Raw genomic sequence first — 20,134 nt, forward strand, 5'->3', positions numbered from 1 at the left:
GCATCAAGTTTTAAAAAATTTCTTGTTTACCAGCCTTTCCAAAATTTTAGTATTCTATCCTCCTAAAATAAACGGAAGCTCTTGGCTAAATTATAAAATAAATCCTTTAACTAACCTGTGGTGTACTGAGTATAAATGAAATGAACCATATAAAAGAGATTAGCTGATTGCACTTCTTAGCGGTATTAAGAGTCTTCATTGGATACTTGACGGCAACAAATCTATCTATACCTATAAGTACAAGAACAAAAGTACTGAGGTAAAGACTAAACATCTGCAGAAATTTGAAGGCTTTACAGGCAGTGTTTCCCCATATCCAAGCTACATTATAACTCCAAAGTGCTTCACCACCCATGCAGAAAACAGTTACAAAGAGATCTGCCACTGAGAGATGAAGAATAAGCGAATAGATGGCTGAGCAGTTTTGACTTTTTCTCTTATTGGATTTTATTGACCAAATCGTTGCAAGATTTGCCAGAAAACTCAAAAGCGTCATCGATAGCAACACTACTGCTCTAAGATATGCTCCATAAGTAAGTTGAGGAGCGTGACCTAAACAACTACTATTCCTTAAAATATTAGTTGAAATCAGTCCACTTGCATTGCGAATATTTAAACAAGGTTCTTCTTCAAGTACATACATCTTTTAGAAATCAATAAAGCTCGTTAAATATAATGTGTTAGCAACCTTTGTCTTAATTCCAATATTATTACTGGCCCATTTTATGGTTCTGTTATTAACTGAAATTCTAGACCCTTGACTTTATTGGATAACCAAACTTTTAACATTTTTTATTCTCATATCATCAAATCTCTTGCATTTGCTCTGCCGCCTCTGAAATAGTAAAGGAACATGTATTTATACTTTTTTAAAAGGCCACACTCAACAATCTAAAATTGATTTTTTTCTGCCAATTTTCATTCCTATCTTTATCGCTATAATTCGCATTCTAGTAAATAAATCAAGAGAACTTTAATTTTTTTAATTTTTCTAGTAAATATTTAAGAAATAAACATTGCAATATAAATTTAATAACTGTTTAAAAACAAAAACCTAAAATATTTTATAAGCTGCTTTATATATAGAACGAATGTCAAGGATAAATACAATGATCAGTAGGTATAAGAGGCTTGCAATGGTTCATTTAGTAGAGCAACGAGCACTCGAAACTCCAAGTATCGAGTTCATTTAATGAAAGTGACGCTTAAATTCCTAACGCATCGTAAACCTTACAATACTAGAATTATTGTTTTTAAAATTTATAATTTTTTTAGTTTGTGTAAAAACATGTAGAAAAGGTGTTTTGATGAATTTTTAGACAAAAAATAGTATTTTCGAAAATGTCTTCCAGTTCGATGACACTTGCTGCGGGCAGCGTCAATTTCTTAATCCCACCAGTATACAGTGTGCGTGTGCGAGTGCGTGTGTGCGTATGTGCGTGTATGTTTTTTTATGTGGCGTAGGCAGAGCAAGCTCTGCACAAGTGGCCCTCCGACACCGGATCCCCACAGATACTATCGTTAAACAATACTTCCGTGGGGCCCGTTAACTAGCCTTTTTCAGCTTCTCCTTTGAAGTTTGGCATTTCCATACATCCTCCATCCACCAGGGTGATTAGGGGTTCAGGATCAAACTCATCTTCTTTATTCTGCGTCGTCCTGCCGTCTGCTTCGAGCAGCATCAATCGGCCATCCTCTGGACAGACTCAACCTTGGGTCCTAGGATTGAACTACTGGTTCTTAACTTATTGATACAGTTTTAATCTTATAAATATTGTGAGTGTGCGAGTTAAGTGAAACTTATTAATAAACCGGTTACACGTGGCAGATTGAAAACCAAGCGTGCACCATTTGCTCCGAACAAGGCCGCGGCCAGCGAGTCAAACGGTTTTGATTGAGACACGGGGGCGGCGTAGAAGGGGTATCGCGTGATTTTGACTGCCCCGGTCATTCGGGCCCCCAGCGCGGTGACACTGACAAATCTGAAAACGGCGCAGCGCAAAATTTAAGCGTTCATCCGCGACACAGACGTTGTTCCACACCAGCCCTATAAGCTTCGCCATACGTTTTAATTATTCAAATTATTCAGTTTACGCCTGAATATTAATAATTTTGTATCGTGCATTAGAAAAAATAATTGATTTATTGATATTTTCATGAAATATAATTCTCATCCATAAAACATGCACGAGATATCGCTACTTTTAGGGAATTTAAAATATCCGTTATTTTACATTTTACTTAGCCAGTTTTTGCCTTTATGGTCATTTTAAATGGGTGCTTTTCTACCAGGGATAGAGCACCTAATAATAAACCGTATATTAGTAAACATGTAGATCCTATTTGATATCCACTTATGTATCCTAATGGAGGTTTATATGGATGCCCAATATAAAAAATAAAAATAACAAAATAGTATATTACGATACTAGTGCGCGAAGTAGGTGATTTTCGCACGAGTGTAGTGAGGACAACAAAAAAGCGAGTGTGATGATCACCTTCACGCACGAGTATTGTATACTATTTTTTCACACGAGTGTACGAACCTACGTTCTTAGCATATAAGCGTGCGCGAAAATCAGAGTTTCGCACACGCTGTGCGTGAAGATCAGAATTTCGCGCACGGAGTGTGCGAAATCTGTTATAACGGTCATGACTCTCCTAGTCTTGTGCACGTATAAGATTTTAGTTTTTTGAGAAGAGCAATGATCATTTACTGATCTGCGTCTGAATTCTGACAACAGATCACAAATAGAAATTTGATTCTATAGTATTACTTTTCAATAAACAAAATATATTATATCGGTAGTCTTTTAAGATAGAATATTGCGTAAATTGCAACTATTCTTGACAACAGATATATATATATATATATATATATATATATATATATATATATATATATATATATATATATATATATATATATATATATATATATATATATACATACTAGTGGGGATTTGCCCCCCTGCTCGCTTCGATCGCCAACCCCCCATTTTAGTTTCTGTGTGATTTTTATTTCAAAAATGTTATTTTCATGATCTGATAATTACGTTCTAGTTGGTTAAGAACGATCTTATTGTATTGTATAAAATTTGTAGATCATAAAAAAGTCAACAATTTAATGTTTGTTGAAATAGAGAAAACAAAAAAAAAAAGTAAAAGTACTGAATTAACGTCGAACTTCTACTGCTAACTACATTTAAAATATATAGTTTTTTCCATTTGTAACGAGTTGAGCACCATAGCCAACTCGTAGCGGTATGAGTACCGCTGCGCCGCGCCGAAACCGTGTATAGTCGCGTACGCGATAATAAACACGTGCGAATTCAGCAATAGACGCGAAAGAGATAGAGACAGCGAGCGCGCGGGCCAATCCTTCAGGAGCGCGCTCAGATAACTCTCGGCCTTCGCTAGATAAACACGCGACTTCGCAAAAATTTAGAAAAGCTTCATCGTGTGCTGTGCTGTGTCCAGCGGATAAAGGTGTGCTTTTGTGAGTGAGTGAGGCGCGGAGTCCAGGTGTCCTTGTCCTTAGCCTAGTGGTCCAGCGTGGTGACCAAGTCTTGCGGCCTGTCCGGGACCAGAAACATTGTCGACGAAAGAGAGAAGGTTTGTGTGGCGCGCAGTGCATGGGAGAGAGTGCTTGTGTGAGTGTATATCGTCCATACGAGGGTGATCCGGTGCGCGCGACCATCACGTCGACACACTCGTGCGAGCGCGATTATTCTGGCGTCGCGGCGAGTCGCAAAGTTACTGGCGACTTGCGTATTATCATTTTACTATTGTAACTTCATGTTTATTTCGCGACTGACAAATATAACTTTAGTCTTTTTATTTAACGTGAGTTGTCGTCATTTCTAAACCTCGTTCGCTTATTTCCGATCCCTGTTCCTTCCTGCGAATACCGCCGCCCCCGCGGGCGTTATTTAATAGCACTTATTTAACGCAGTTGAGCAGCCGGGCACGCGCCGGGCGGCGCGTAGACCCAGTATACAGAAGCAGCTAAGACAGTAAAAGGCGATCGCAAGGGGAAAATTCAAAGTAGGTTGGGTTGATTGCAGAATCAGGGGATTAGTCAAGAGATGCGACCACCTAGATGCTATAAATGTCTGAGTTTTAACCACATCGCAAAAAAGTGTACAGAGACGCAAGACAGAAAGAAATGCTGTTTCAAGTGCGGTACGAAAGAAATGCAGCGGAAAGTTGCACAAACGTGCTGAGTTACATTCTCTGCCGGGAAAAGGATGGAGAATTAAAGAGTGACCATGCAGCTGGTAGCTATACATTCCCAGCCTAACAAGCCGCATTGAAAGAACTAAAAAAACAGCTGCATGCAACGGAGGTGTTTCGCGAGCGGAGAGGAATCCTCCGCCGCATCGAGGGAACGCGATCTAGTCGTTTTACGAGTTATTCCTTGATCGAATTCACACCCCGTTACATTGGCGCCCAGTTCGTGGGTTAATTAGGAAGGAACGCGCAAATATTGTAATTTTCGCGATTTTCGGTGCGAGCGAGAAACCGTTGCGAATTTCAGAAGGTCGCGCGAGCGACGTAAACACGAGCATCCCCGTGTTGTTTACGTCGCGCTCAAATCAGCTGAATTTGAGCGACGTTCGAATTTATTCGTGCGGCGTATACGAATAATTAATTATAGGAAACTACTCGAAGCAGCGAAACTTGAAGCTGACACTAGTATCGCATGCTCTCCGAGTCGAATAATTTTCTATTTGTTGTTGGGAGAATTTTAAAGCACTCTCGTTAGGATAGAGAGTAGCATAATTATTTTTTCGTGACGTCTCGTGTGAAAGCACAGCGTATATGCGAAATTGTAAGTTGTTTAATTATTAATAATTAAATAACAAAAGGCAGCAAAGCGGCAACACAAACGCGTGTAGCCGTGAAGTATAGTCCAGGCACGCTATAGTGAAGCGAAGCGCGCAGCAGCGCGAGTGTGTGAGAGAGAGTACGAGCGCTTGCGGCGCTACATAGAGGAAATTCTACGAGAACGCGACGGGCGCGAGGTATACAGTCACTTCCACGGGAAGATTTCTTAAGAAGTATAAATATATATTTTTTTTTATCGGGTGTATGAGTGCGTATACGCCTGCAGCACAAACTGTGCGTTGCTAGTGAGAACACAGCGGAGCTTCGAGTGCGCGCGCCAAAAGCAATTCGTGCGTATCTGAAGTAATTAACATTTTTTTTACGGATTTCGCTCCGATTATACGAATTCGATTTTTCGTTTTATTCGATTTCGCGTAATAATCTACGTCACAGCGACGCGCTTAGGTGTGCAAGTATGAGAATAGAAAGGTTGTATTTTTGTAGCTTACGTTGTAGCAACAAGAATACAATCTAGGGGCTATCTGGAGTGAGTGCGTAGGATAGGGAGCTGCCACGTCGTTGTTACGCAACCGCGAAACGTCGTTAGACGCAGAAGACACACCAACATGGCGAATAAAGTAGAGAAGGTCGTCGAAAATTGGTGCTTGGGCATCGACGAAGAAGAGATGAACGATGCCCTCGAGAGTATGCAGTTGAAGCCAGACGACAAGCGATTAGATCGCGTTGCTAGGCTAAACAGATGGCTCCTCGGAGTGTATACCAAGTCAGATTTTAGAAAGCCTGGACACCTCGACAGTAATGGCGCGAGTGAAGAGGGAAGAGCTGCCAAAGTCATTCATCGACGCAACAGCCGAACAAGTATCGACACGCTCGATTTATACGGGCGATTATGACGCCAAACAGTCGCACCCTCTGAAGCTATTACAACAAGAGATCGAGGCCAACGAAGTCGTGGTGACGCCGGCGATCGAGATGAACTACGGTGAACCGGCGCAAGGATTAGGCCAACTGACAGGGCCTAACCTACAACTGCTAAACGCGATGACAATGCGAGACGGGTTCGCAGAAATGCTAGTCACTGAGGAGAGTGAACAGGCACAAGCGCCAGTGTCGACGCCGGAAGACCAAGCCAGGTTAACGGCGCAGGAGGCGCAAGAACGAGACCAGAATAGAATAGCCACAATAGAGGTGCCGACAGGGAATCTGGTCACGACAGTAACCACGACAACGACGTCAACGACGACAAGGACAACGCCGACAATACGTCTGGCAAAACGGAAAGTTCCGCAGTGTGAAGGTCACTGCATCACGCGAAGGCATGGGCGCAGCGGCAGTGACTAGCGGATTAGACGCCAGATCCCAACAAAGCGCTGCAACAACGAGCAATCGACCGCTCAACCGAGGGTACGGTGAAGACGAGCGTTGCAGCGCACAATACGCCCGAGTCACGAGGTATCAGCGCAAAATTCGGTAGCTCAAAATGACATGCTAAGTCAGTCGATAGCTGAGAATACCGCAACAATGAGGGCGCTGATGTGCAAGATAGAGGCCATGATGTCACAATAGCCGACTAACATAGCGTCCAGTACAAGGGTGGAGCCACCAGCAAGCGAGGGCAATCCACAGAGCTCACGCAGAGCCGGTCATGTGAATTTCCAGGATACGTATAGTATCAATCACATGAACCACAGCAGCTTCCGCGAAGACGCGGGCGCAGTGGCTGGCGGAGCTTCCAACTCTTGGGTCCCGACCCTTCCAACCCTGGGCCCCCTTGGGCGAATCCTCTCTATTCACAACCCCCAGTAGTTGCAATGGGGGGGGGGTGCGAATGCGACGAACGCGCATACACAAGCGCTGAGTGAAAGTAGCAACTACGATGGGTCGCGAAGACAGAACAACAGACCCATCGGTCCTGCGGTGAACAAATGGGGGATTAAGTTCACCAGGGACTCGTCACAGAGCGTCGAGAACTTCTTGTAACGCATGGAAGGACGCAGAATTCTAGACGACCTGTCCGATGCGCAGATGTTAGCGTCATTACAAGAAGTATTGACGAATAATGCGTACGAGTGGTTACAGAACCGGCTCTCCGAACAGGGAGAATGGTCTAGCTGGGACGATTTCTGCGAGTGCATCAAGCGATGGTACGGGCAGACGCAAGGCTACCAGCAGAAATTACTGAGCGAAGTAATTTCGAGGACGCAAGGGACTGGAGAACACGTGCGGGTGTACGTGAATAACCTGCAAGGTATAATGCGGAGGATGGTTCCCCAACCAGACACTAGCCAGCAACTGGATCGGATCTATCACAATATGCTGCCTAGTCTCAAACGCGGGCTCCAGCGGAAAGATTTCTCTACCGTGGAGCAGTTGCTGGAAACAGGAGTCGAATTCGAAGCCGCACTAGCATTCGAAGCCTCGTATCAAGCACCTCCGAAGCCTGGTGTGGCAATCGTCCCCGAAAGCGCATTTAAGGGCGAAACGCCGAAGACTGGCGGTAATACGCCGGTGGCAGCCACGGGGTTTGCGGAGCGAACCGATACCCTGCCCTTATTGGTTGACGTCATAGGCAAGCTGTTCGACACGAAGATTGCAGCAATGGCGCAACCGGCGAAGCACGCCAAGGCGGGAGGAGGCAACAAGAAGTCAGCCCCTCAGCGAGGACGCTCCGGGCCTAGAACAGAGAGAGGCAAGTCTCCTAGTCCGAAGCGCAAAGGCCAGAGGTCAGGAGGAGTAGGCGAGGTTACTGCTCCTCTTGAACCGTCGCGCGAGGAGTCTTACCGAGAGGAGAGGCACGTGACAGAGGGCGGAACCTCAGGCGATTTTGATCGCATGGTCGCACTGTTGTCCAGCGAGTCTCCGACGATATCGCCAAATGAAGACGAGTCGCGCTGGTGGGTACAAATGGGCATCGGAGGGTTCAGAGTAAGAGCTCTCTACGACCCAGGCGCCGTATGACCGTGATGGGTTCGTTAGGACTTCAGATCGTTAGCGCCTGCGATCGACCTTTGCGACAACGCGATGGCCGTCAAGCACAGTGTGCAAATGGTCAGACGTCGCCGATCGTGGGATTTGTGGATTTGCCATTCGACGTCGCGGGTGTACAACGCGACGTAACGGTGGCGATCATGCCCGAAGCGACCAACGAATTTCTAGTTGGGACGAATTTCGGACGCCTGTTCGGCGCAGCCCACGATCCAAATGAAAACGTCCTGTATCTGAAGAAGCAGCGAAAGATTGTCCAACTTCAGGTGACTGCAATAGCTACAGCAGGGGTGATAAATATCGCCGCGGTTGGACTCGCATACGTCAGTGACGACGAGCACGCGCAGATTCGCAGAATGCTGGACAGCATCCTGCCTAAATCTAATCGTACGATCGGACGGACGCAGTTGATTGAGCACGAGATAGACGTTGGATCGGCCAGGCCGATAAAACAGAAGTGTTATACCGTGTCGCCAAAAATAGAGGAGGAAATGTATCAACAAGTACGAGAGTTGCTTGCTGCGGAAATCATCGAACCTTCCGACAGTGCTTGGTCAAGCCCGGTAGTGATGGTGCGCAAAGCGAACGAGCAATATCGTTTTTGCGTCGACTTCTGGAAAGTTAATGCGCTGTCAAAGGCTGACGCATATCCATTACCTAACATGGATGATATCCTTCGTAATCTGCAGAAAGCGAAGTACATATCGACGTTGGACCTTAGCAGCGCGTACCATCAAATACCATTGAAGCCGGAGGCGAGACCTCTGACGGCCTTTACAGTTCCTGGGCTAGGTTTATTCCAATTCACGCGTATGACGTTTGGTTTAGCCTACGCTGGAGCGATCTTCCAGCGAATGATCGACGAAGTGATCAGCCCAGAACTCCAGCCATACGCGTACTCGTATCTCGACGATATCATCATCGCGACAGAGACGTTCGAAGAGCATCTCGAGTACTTTGAGAAAGTGCTCCAGCGAGTGAACGCGGCTGGATTGACGATCAACCGGGACAAAAGTGTCTTTTGCCGAGAAGAGGTGAAGTACCTCGGCGTCCTGGTTAATCACGATGGTTTTCGGTCAGATCCAGAGAAGATAGCGCCCATTGTGGCGTATCCAGCGCCAAAAAACCTAAAACAGCTGAGACGTTTCCTAGGAATGGCGTCGTGGTGTAACGACGCCGTCTTTTTCAAAAATAATTTTCTCATAAAAAAATATAAAATGCCAAACAGACGAAGCGATACGCTGTGTACACATTAGATTGTATATGCACGCGCGTCCCGTCTGTCTACCAAAAAAAGTGATCTTCAAACACCAAAATAATCTTTCCGCGGTATACCTACAAGTTTTTGGGTTTTCGGCTTTTCCGTTCCCAGAGACCTTTTACTTAGTAAACATGATAATAAACCAAGTGGGATCTCGAGTGTTGCCGCTTTCCTTCGGAGATGCGCCGCTCGAATTGTCACTGAGTCCATTTTTCCTTAAAACTATAGGCTAACAGGGCCAGCTGCAAGCTATAAAAATCCAGATAGGGCCCGACCGCTCGAACTTTTACGACCCAAAGCGCTGAGAAAATTTTGGGCGGGGAGGAAATCGGGAGATGTTATCTGGCTACAGCCGCGCACGTGTACAGAAAATCGGTATGCTTTCCCTCTTGTCCCTCAAATAAATATTCAAACCACTCTACCTCCGCTGTTATATAGCCAAAAATAGAAATTTTCCTCTGCATATCTTTCTTTTAATAACAAATAGTTGCCTAGTTATTAAGAAAGATTATAAGCATTAAGCTATTAAGTTAAACAATGTTTCTTTTCTTAGAATTTAAGTTGCGTTATAGATAAATTAAGACAGCACTTTTATTGCAAACAAAATAATTTGACAATAGTTATTAGTTAAATATAAAATCCAGCGTTCACATAAGAAAAATGTCATTACTCTATTCAACAAAATATCAGAACATCAAGTGCAATTAATAAATTATAATTATTTAGTTAAATAAAATATAATGTTAAGCAATAGTTTATTTATATATATGTATAGGTATACTGGAAAATATAGTTAAGTTTATCCTACAAAAGTCATAAAACAACAAAAAAAAGTTATTAATTATCAAGTACACATCAAGTTATAAATAAATAATACAGAAATGCTTAACGCAAGAACTGTAACTACACTAAAAATTATGCTAATACTTCCAAAAAAATGTAGAAGTTCACTATTATAATTAACTGCAACTATTTGTTATAATTCATTATTGTAAATTATTTCTAAATTAGAAAATAAGTTGCGTATAACGGACTGAGCGTTTTAATAGATTTTTACCCGTGTTTTCTTTAACGATTATTTAACGATTGATCTTTTACAAAGAAGGGGAAGGGCGGGTAAAACGACGCATAGGTGAATGCGATTTTTCTTCGAAAACTATCTACAACACATAAACATTCGTAATTAGGAATATTATAACCAATATTTATACAAGATTGTTTTAGCAACATTTCCTTAAAAAGTAAATATTAAATAAATGTTCTATCTTTAATATTTATAATTTCCTTTACTAGAGTCTGCACTTGAATTTAATTATTTCGGTTAATCAAGATAATAGTCGAAACAGTTTTACTAATAATAATAAATTGATCCATGAACAACTATATTTTGAACAATCTTTATTAAATATTCATTTTTTTTATTTGTAAATGGCACAAGCGTCGCCATCTGTCTCGGGGACAGAGAACCTATCTTGGCCTCTCCCCCGGAACATTTAGTTAGAGTAGGGGGCTTCCAGACCCAAACGTAGGAGGAGCCCTCGAGGAAACTCTCTTTCCATTGGAAAATCCTCCGAAAATCTCTTGAAGAGGGAAATCAAGGGATGGGCCAAAGGTTATGAGTATGCTCAGCCCGCATTTTGATTCAATTACGACTTCGGTCCCGGCTCTCAGTCAGGTCGGAAGCAACATTTACGCGCTTAGTCCGCATCTATACATTTATAACTACGCGCTTAGTCCGCATTACAAAAAATTTTACAATTTCTCAAACGTGCTCATCAGTCCGCATGTACATTTATAACTACGTGCTTAGTCCGCACTTGAAACTTTTACAAAAATTTTACGCGCTCAGCCCGCATCTACATTTATAACTACGCGCTTAGTCCCCACTTGAAACTTTTACAAAAATTGTACGCGTTCAGTCCGCATTATTTCTTTTTATATATATTTACGCGCTCAGTCCGCATTATTTCTTTTTATTATATTTTTATGCGCTCAGTCCGCATTATTTTACTTTTTCGAGCACTCAATCCGCTAACTAAATATTTTCTGTAAATTAAAGATTTGTTTGGATCGAAATAAATTTAACTTCAGTGTCAAGTACGAATAACTTACTCGAGCATCTCTCCTAATTTACCCGACGCCATCCTAACTTATATTCGGTCGTCGGCATCGGAGCTCTGTGTGAGTTACTACAAGAATCTATTTCTACAGTCCACGGTCTACGGATAAAAAAAAGTAAGTAATTATTTACATAAACCTGTAAAAAAAACTTTCTCTTCTTGCATTCATCACTGTGTGAATTAGAATCATTTTCTAACCGCTAGAAAGTAGGAGCCAAGTGTCGGTTAGCTAATAAATCAGTTTATTACTAGTGCTGCGAACTTTAACAAAAATTCTATAGTAGTTATATTCACACTGCCGATCAGGATACTTATCCTGTTAATCACAGTACTGAATATAAACACTCAAACCGTGAATATTTTTTCCTTTTGCATAAAATTATACTAATCTTGCAAGTGACTGTTAAGGACTGGTGCCTGTTTAGCAGTCACTCCAAAGTTAGTCAAAATCTCTCAAATAAATCATTCAACAAGATCCCTTGTTTAGTCTCGTTTGCATAATCTTTAATAAAAATAAATTTAGCACTTTATCTGCTCTAATAACTACTCCCTGATTACACCACACGCGACAGCTCATCCTTACCTATTTGCGGCAACGCAAGAGTAAAAAGGAGCGACACACTTCTTAGAAATTTCCTACCGAGAATATTTTTAAGATTAAAACGAACGGATTTGGTTCGAAAGGACTAAATCCGACGTGACAAATTTGGAGGCCCCGGAGGGATGTTCACAAAGCGGTATTGAAAAATACTGTTTCAGTGGCATCCGCGTTTCTTGCTACCGTTTCCCTACAATCCCCCAGTATATCCAAATCATCTGCGTTGTTCCATTGAGCGTTGCGCCCAACTGGCTAACCTGCATTTTTCTAACGACATACTCTAATGTTAAGTTGAACAGCACCGTAGAGAGCCCATCCCCTTGTTTTAAACCATCGCGTATCATGAAGGGTTCTGATACATTACCGCCTACTCGGACCTTTCCCGTGCTTCCGTTCAGACAAATTTGAATTAATCTCACGAGTTTTTTCGGTACACCGAGAAGTACTAGAATTTGATACATTTTGCTTCGCTTAATAGAGTCGTACGCTTTCTTAAAATCTATAAATAGTTGGTGTATGGGTTCGTAAAATTCTCACTTTTTCTCTAACAACTGTCTTATGGTAAACACTTGATCGCTCGTCGATTTGTTGTGCCGAAATCCGCACTGATAATCTCCTACTATATCTTCCGCGAATGGAGTGAGTCTAGCTTGTATTACGTTTGGCAGAACTTTGTAGCACGTTGCTAAAAGTAAGATACCCCTATAGTTATTGCAGTCTGTCTTATCCCCTTTTTTAAAAATCGGTATAATGATAGATTCCTGCCAATTTTCGGGTATTGTTTCATTTTTCCAGATAGCACATACTAGTTTATAGATTTTGAAAGTAAGCTCGACGCCCCCATATTTGAGTAACTCAGCTGGTATAGAGTCATTTCCCGCTGCTTTGTTGTTTTTTAATTTATCGAAATAGTTTTTCCACAGCGACAGTAAATCGTTGTCATTTTTTACGAGGTCCCCGTTTTCGTCCTTCATCAATTGCGCTCTACTCCTAAAACCCTTTCTGATGGCGTTAATCCCTCTGTACATTTCGCGGGGGTTATTTTCCTTACTGTTTATTTCTATTCTCCTAATAAGATTCTTTTGATACTCCCGCTTCTTATTTCTGTAGATCGCACCCGCCTGTTTCCTTACGTTAGAATACTCTTCTACGGTCCTATCGCTTCTATTGTGTAAGCTATCTAATTTAGCCTTTTTGCGCCTTTTAAACCAGGGTTCGCACTCTTCGTCAAATCATGGTTTGCTCTTTGGCTTTTTCTTTTTACCCAGTACTTTGTTCGCGGCCTCTTTTACCGTTTTTTCGATGTCTCCCCATAAGCTATTCGGTTCGTCGTTCCCCTCCGGCGATGTGTTTGCTTCTTCAAGTGCCTGAAACCTATTATTAATTTATATCTGGTACCTAATTCGCTCTGTTCTATCTCGTAGCTTTCCAATATCGAAGCTTTCTACCTTTTTTGTTTGCTTACTATTTTGATTCGCTACTAATCTAGCTCTTAATTTGGCTACTACTAGGAAGTGGTCCGAGTCGCTATCTGCCCCTCTATGAGCCCTTACGTCAAGAACGTTAGCATGACGTCTTTTTTCAATGAGAAAATGATCAATTTGGTTCTGTGTAGCCCCGTCCGGCGATGTCCACGTTGCTTTGTTATGTCCTTGTACTTAAAACACGTAGTTTTGATTATAAGATCTTTTACTGCCGCGAAATTTATGACCCTTATACCGTTATCGTTGCTGGCTTCGTGCAGGCTTTCCTTCCCTATAGCAGGCCTAAACATTTCCTCCCTACCTATTTTAGCATTAAAATCGCCTAATACTATTCTTGTGTCGTAAGACGCGAACTGAACGATTACCTGCTCTAAAGTTTCGTAATAGAGATCCTTAGCTTCTTCTTCTTTGACCTCCGTAGGATAGTGTACATTAATAAATATATATCTATACCATTCACCTTCGATGATGATGTATGAGAGCCTATCATTGACGGATTTGAAACTTTTAACCGAATGTATGATGCTTTTGCTTACGAGAAATCCAGTGCCTAGGGATCCCTCGCTCCCGACCCCATACAGGTACGTAAAGTTACCCGATGCTAGTACTCCGCCATCTGGCCACCGCGATTCCTGTATTGCCACCAAATCTAGATTGTACCTATCAGCTTCCTTTATGAGTTCTTTAAACGCGCCTGCTCTGTATAGACTGCGAACATTCCAGGTTCCGACCCTTAGGTCCCTTTTGGTTTGGTTTTGATTTTTTTGAGCCATGATGTTATGTTAAACCCGCGCGCTTCGGATCCTGTTCCGATCGCAGGTGAGTCCACCGTTCTAGAGGTGATAACCCCCATACCTCTCTGGAGCTTCCCGACTTTGACGAGGACAGTGTCAACTCGTCGTCAGACAGACTACGGTTTCATTCTCGCATCCTAACGCCCCCTTGCAAGGCAACGCGCTTCGCTGGCATCGTTACCGCGTAAGACCAAGTGACGAATTATTCTACACATCCCCTTCCGGGGCAGTTGTCATCGCTCCCACATCCTCCTCGGCAGCAGGATTTTTGCCCATTTTTGTAATGTGTGATGAAAGAGATAGATTAAGAGATAAGAGATAATGCGAAGTGTTTTTTGTTGTGGTGCTTGCGTAGTGTTTCTAGATGAATGCGTTCGACAGTGTGGGCTCATCACACCCACACCTGTTCCTATCGGCTGTCCACGGCTACTTATTCAATTTATTCGCAGCTAACCTCCTTCTCAGGAGCTGTTCCTCTATCCACAACCTGAGGACGCGCTGTGTAGTGGTGATAGGCACCCACCCGTTCGATCTGGACGACAACGCCCAAGACCCGCTTAGGGTAGCAGCATTGTAACAGAATTTGACACTTATAACCTAGTATAATTCATGTCTGACGATACAAACACATGTTGTATATACAGGGTGTTTCAATTTAATCCGACCACGACAAAAAACCATGGAAAAACTAATTCTAACGAAAAATGACCTTAACAAAAGTTGAAGGGGGTAAATGGGGCCATCGAATGACACAAACACCTATGACCTTGAACTCGATTTTCAAGGTCATTTGAGGGTAATTGTGATTTTTTTAAATAGGAACCTCTATTTTAGACCTTGGAATCGGATAGAGCGGAAAAAATTACGTCGCAAAGGATATTTTAAGTTTGCTTTGGTGACCTTGAGAAGGTCAATTCAAGGTCAAATAAGAAGTATCAGCCTAAGATTGTTTTCCTTTCAATTTTTTCGTAGAATTATTATTTTGTTATTGTAATAAACATTAAGAGAATAATTGACTTAAAATGTGATTATGCTTTGCTGACTTCAAAGCCATTTTGTAAGGTCAAAAGTACAAAAATGCAATATCAAATGTTATGTGAAGTCCATATTTATATCCTAACTTTAGCGTTACCCAGGAACAACGACGTGGACGTAATAGGATTGTGTTCCCTTTGGGGTGCTTGATTAGAGTGAGTCCCCTTGCCTCTCACTTTTCGGAGTGCTTGATTAGAGTGAGTCCCCTTGCCTCTCACTTTTCGGAGTGCTTGATTAGAGTGAGTCCTCTTGCCTCTCACTTTCCGGGGGGCTTGATTAGAGTGATAAAGTAACAGAGTGAGTGATTATTCACCAAGAATCAATAAAATATCAACCCTTTCAGCGGCTGGATAATCAGCCATTGTTAAAAATTTATAACAAGTTCAATAAAAAATTTTGTTTTTACCAAACTGAACAAATTAGATAGCTTTCGATGAGTAATAAATTTTAATAGAAAAAATAAAGGTCAATGAATGAAAAAGAGAAAATGTTAAACAAATGATATTTGATTAGTTTGGCTAATCAATAACTATTCAATAACTAATAAACTATTGAATACTAAGTGTAAGTAACAATGAGTAGAGGATAAATTCATATGAAAAGAGATCTCTTATTAGAAAAATTGTCTATTTCAACAATGAGTCGCGGGAAAATTCAACATGAAAAATCATCTTTACAAAATAAATTATTTATTTCAACAATAAATTCAGGCAAAATTCGATGAGGAAAATTAGTAGCCAATTTTGTCCACGTCGTTCCTGAGTATCGCTAAAGATAGGATAAAAATTCGCTTACGAAAACATCCCAAGAACTGAATAGAATCCAAAAAAATGGTGGTGTCTTTGGGCACCTACATTCAAATCTGTACATAATAAAAGTGAGAGGCAAAGAGACTCACTCTAATCAAGCACCCCAAAGGGAACACAATCCTATTACGTCCACGTCGTTGTTCCTGGGCAACACTAAAGTTAGAATATAAATATGGACTCCACATAACATTTGATATTGCATTTTTGCACTATTGACCTTACAAAATGGCTTTGAAGTCAGCAAAGCATAATCACATTTTAAGTCAATTATTCTCTTAATGTTTATTACAATAACAAAATGATAATTCTACGAAAAAATTGAAAGGAAAACAATCTTAGGCTTATACTTCTTATTTGACCTTGAATTGACCTTCTCAAGGTCACTAAGGCAAACTTGAAATGTCATTTCCGACGTAATCTTTTCCGCTGCTCCGTATTCCGAGGTCAAAAATATGGGTTCCCGCTAAAAAAATACAATGACCTTCAAATGACCTTGAAAATCGAGTTCAAGGTCAAAGGTGTTGGTGTCATTAGATGGCCTCTTTTGCTCCCTTCAACTTTTGTCAAGGTCATCTTTTGACATCAGTAAAATAAAACCAGACAAACAGCTGTTTAGCAGATTTTTTGTTATTTGACCTTGAATTGACCTTCTCGAGGTCACCAAAGCAAACTTAAAATATCCTTTGCGACGTAATTTTTTCCGCTCTATCCGAATCCAAGGTCTAAAATAGAGGTTCCTATTTAAAATAATCACAATTACCCTCAAATGACCTTGAAAATCGAGTTCAAGGTCATAGGTGTTTGTGTCATTCGATGGCCCCCTTTACCTCCTTCAACTTTTGTTAAGGTGATTTTTCGTTAAAATTAGTTTTTCCATGGTTTTTTGACGTGGTCGGATTAAAATGAAACACCCTGTATATATATATATATATATATATATATATATATATATATATATATATATATATATATATATATATATATATATATATATATATATATATACATATACATGTTGTATATATATGTGTGTATATATATATATATATACATACAACATATACATGTTGTATATATATAATATAAACATGTAAATAATGTGCTATGAATTATAAATCAAGTGATGCGGAAGCGCCACGAAGGTGAGTTTGAGAAGCAGATGAAGCCGCGGCGCCCGTGACACTATTTACTTCTATATTGGTGTTCAAATTTTTCATGATACAGAAAAAAATGCTTATCGTTACTTTTTGTGAGTTTTTTTGGCTTATCAGTATGTTTTCTGAGCTAAACTATGGTTTCCAATAAAAATATTTGTTAAAAAACCGTTTCGTTTAATAATAAACAAGTTTATATATCACGAATGCTCAAAACAGTATCTTTACTTTTTTCTCCAGTGTGGTAGGATCGTGAAGTTGGCTTTCTAGCCTAAAAGTTGTAGGACCGTGAAGTTGGCCGCACAAGCTATTATGTGTAATACAGTTGGGTATCGCTTTCCCACATATTTCTATAAGTAATACAGTTGGGTATCGCTTTTCCACGGATTTCTATAAGTTGCGCAGAGTAACTGTGTTTACATTGTCTGCTTGAATTTAAGGTTTTTTAAGGAACACCTGCCGCACTATCGCTGCACAAACTTTTTCAGTCTTCGGGGTCACTGATGACGGGGCCCAGGAAGTTGATTTCGTGACTTTTTATGTATACATGCAAATATCGTTTCGCGGTAGCCAGTCACGCTCGATGTCTAGGTGCCAAGGTTCTTCGATGACGAGGCTATCGAGATATATATATATATATATATATATATATATATATATATATATATATATATATATATATATATATATATATATATATATATATATATATATATATATATATATATATATATATCTACAGCGCGCAAAAAATATATATATATATTGCGCGCTGTAGATTTTTGTATCCACGTGTCAATATCGGCCATGAATGCGGTCTAGGGTGACTGATAACGGCGTCAGTGCGCACTGCAGTTCATGGTGCAAAAATGTTTAAATCAGTTATGTTTACTGTACAGGTACATGCAATCGACAATGTCGCAATCGACCAGCGCGGAAAAAAATTTATTGGAAACTCATTGTTTAGGTCATGGAAAATTCCTTGGAAAACTGTCGCTAATGACCTGATACCACGATGTCGCCATGAATTTTTTTCATCGAATCAATATGAAAATCATGGGAGAACCATAGCATTTTTATCAAAAATGATACCAATTTTCATGTTGTTTTTTTTTTGCATTTTAAACAGGTTTGCCGAGAATATCGAATTGCTACGATTTTCTAATGAAATTTCTGAAAGAAGTTTGTCAATGTAGTATTGCCTTTTACGATTACTAATAATATATTAGTAATTTTGATGATGCGTGCTTGAAAATCATTAATTCCTATAAGGGTGAACAAATATAAGTTAATACATAACACTGAAATAAGATTGATAATTCTAGAGTCCCGAATTATTTTCTTGCATCGCGATTTCGCCGTTCATCACGAAAGTGGTCCTGACCTAGATTTGGCGTAGTTTTTGTTTCGTATCGTGAGGCAGTTCGACTACGGGATCGTCGCCTTGACGCTGTAGGACAGCGCCATTGTCGTCGTACGGGGGTGCGAGTACGCGATAGTCGTCGGTCTGGAGTGCGATTATGCGATCGTCGCCGCGAGTCAATGCGCGTGCGTGATCTTCGCTTTGAGATGGTAAGACAATACGATAGTCGTCTTGAGTGGGTGCGATTGCGTGATCGTCGTAGTGAGGGAGAGCGATTGTGCAATCCTCGCAGTGAAGAAGATCCCTTTCGCGATCGCCGCCGTACGGCGGTAGAACTATGCGTTCGCTTCGGTTTAGCTGGATTTTGACGGTGGCTCTCATGGGATGTACGACTTTGAGATTGACTGTGTATGTCAAGTTGCGAATTTTCTTTCACAGGGTTTAGTGTACTGTGAGATTGTTCGCGCATTATACGTCTCCGCATAAAATATGTATCACCTAGCACGGTTTGATTCTCGCGCCTCTTGATGACGAGTTAATTATGGCGCGCCAAGAAAAGAAAGAGCGCATGCGTAAGCCCTTCTGCGGTCTGAGATCGATTAGTGCGCGCGAGAGCGTCAGATTCGTTTCGGCATCGATCGAGAGCAGTGTGATCCGAAGCCTACCTCTATTCTCGTGTAGCTTTTGTATTGTGCCTGTAGTAATCGCTGTAATTTGAATTATATTTGTTAGTGAATCACTCGCGTGTGATTCCTCCCTTATTTCTATAATTCGTGTAAATAAAGTGCCTGTAATTCCGTGTGGGCGAAACACAAGCGTGCTGTTATCGCATAGCGAATCTTCGCTATAGGTCCCGGTCGCGACGACTCGACGAGTCGTCTCAAGTCGTTCACGGAGCGAGGGCTGGACCCGTTCCCGAGACGTCGGGGCCCTGTGACGTGCTGGGCGTTGCCACCCCGGGATATCTCCATCTTCTCGATCGACAATCTACCCAGAAGAGAGGGTGGTCCGTCACGTACAGCGCACCGATATTTGCGATTTGCGGCGTTATTGTAGGGGCTGATCCCCGAAATATTAGGTAAGCGAGCGCTCTGTAAATATAAGGATCGATTATCCACTGCGTAAGTTAAATTAGATAATAAGTTTTGACTTTTGTATTTTATGCTTACATAAATTCATTAATTTACTTGATCAATAAATAATTTCTATTTCACTAGCTTGCTCAGGCTTTTCCCTCTGTTCCGTGAGGGTTTTTATGCCTAAGCAAGTTACTGTTTATATTTAGGTTAACCGCGAAATTGTTGCATTTTTTTTATTTAAGAACCCGACTACTCATTCCTTTTCCCACTTCCTTCATAAATGTAATTTGACTGTTTTCAGCAATGTTAGACTTGTTAGCAGCAATTTATTATTTGTTAAGGGCAGAGAGTTGCTTGAAACTTGCAATAAATTTGATTTATGCTCTTTTTGCGATGTTTTAGCAATAGGGTAGAGTACGGATTTTCTTGATTTTGGAACAGGCGTTATTTTTTCAAGAGCTAAAGTCTTACGTGGCAATATGGGGCTGGAGCGTGTATGCTGTGACTCAAAGCTTGGAGAACGTGAACGTGAATTTATTGGCATTGGTGTGATTGTTCCTGCAGAGTTGCATCTGGGCGAATTTTCATTGTCAATAGTTAA

At 41.1% G+C, this 20,134-nt stretch overlaps 1 protein-coding gene across 9 annotated transcripts in view; it reads right to left on the reverse strand.

Moving 5' to 3' along the window:
* The window catches only part of LOC103317573 (gonadotropin-releasing hormone receptor), a 449,011-nt gene that overhangs the window by 278,077 nt on the left and 150,800 nt on the right, over window positions 1-20,134 (reverse strand). For all 9 annotated transcript variants that reach the window (XM_031927021.2, XM_031927020.2, XM_031927022.2 and 6 more), the window contains one exon: window positions 116-835. In XM_031927021.2, coding sequence (XP_031782881.1) covers window positions 116-643 — 528 coding nt within the window. In that variant the 5' untranslated portion in view covers window positions 644-835. The remainder of the gene's footprint in view (window positions 1-115; window positions 836-20,134) is intronic.

The sequence above is a fragment of the Nasonia vitripennis genome (genome assembly GCF_009193385.2).
Source record: "Nasonia vitripennis strain AsymCx chromosome 3 unlocalized genomic scaffold, Nvit_psr_1.1 chr3_random0009, whole genome shotgun sequence".
Taxonomy (NCBI): Eukaryota; Metazoa; Arthropoda; class Insecta; order Hymenoptera; family Pteromalidae; genus Nasonia; species Nasonia vitripennis.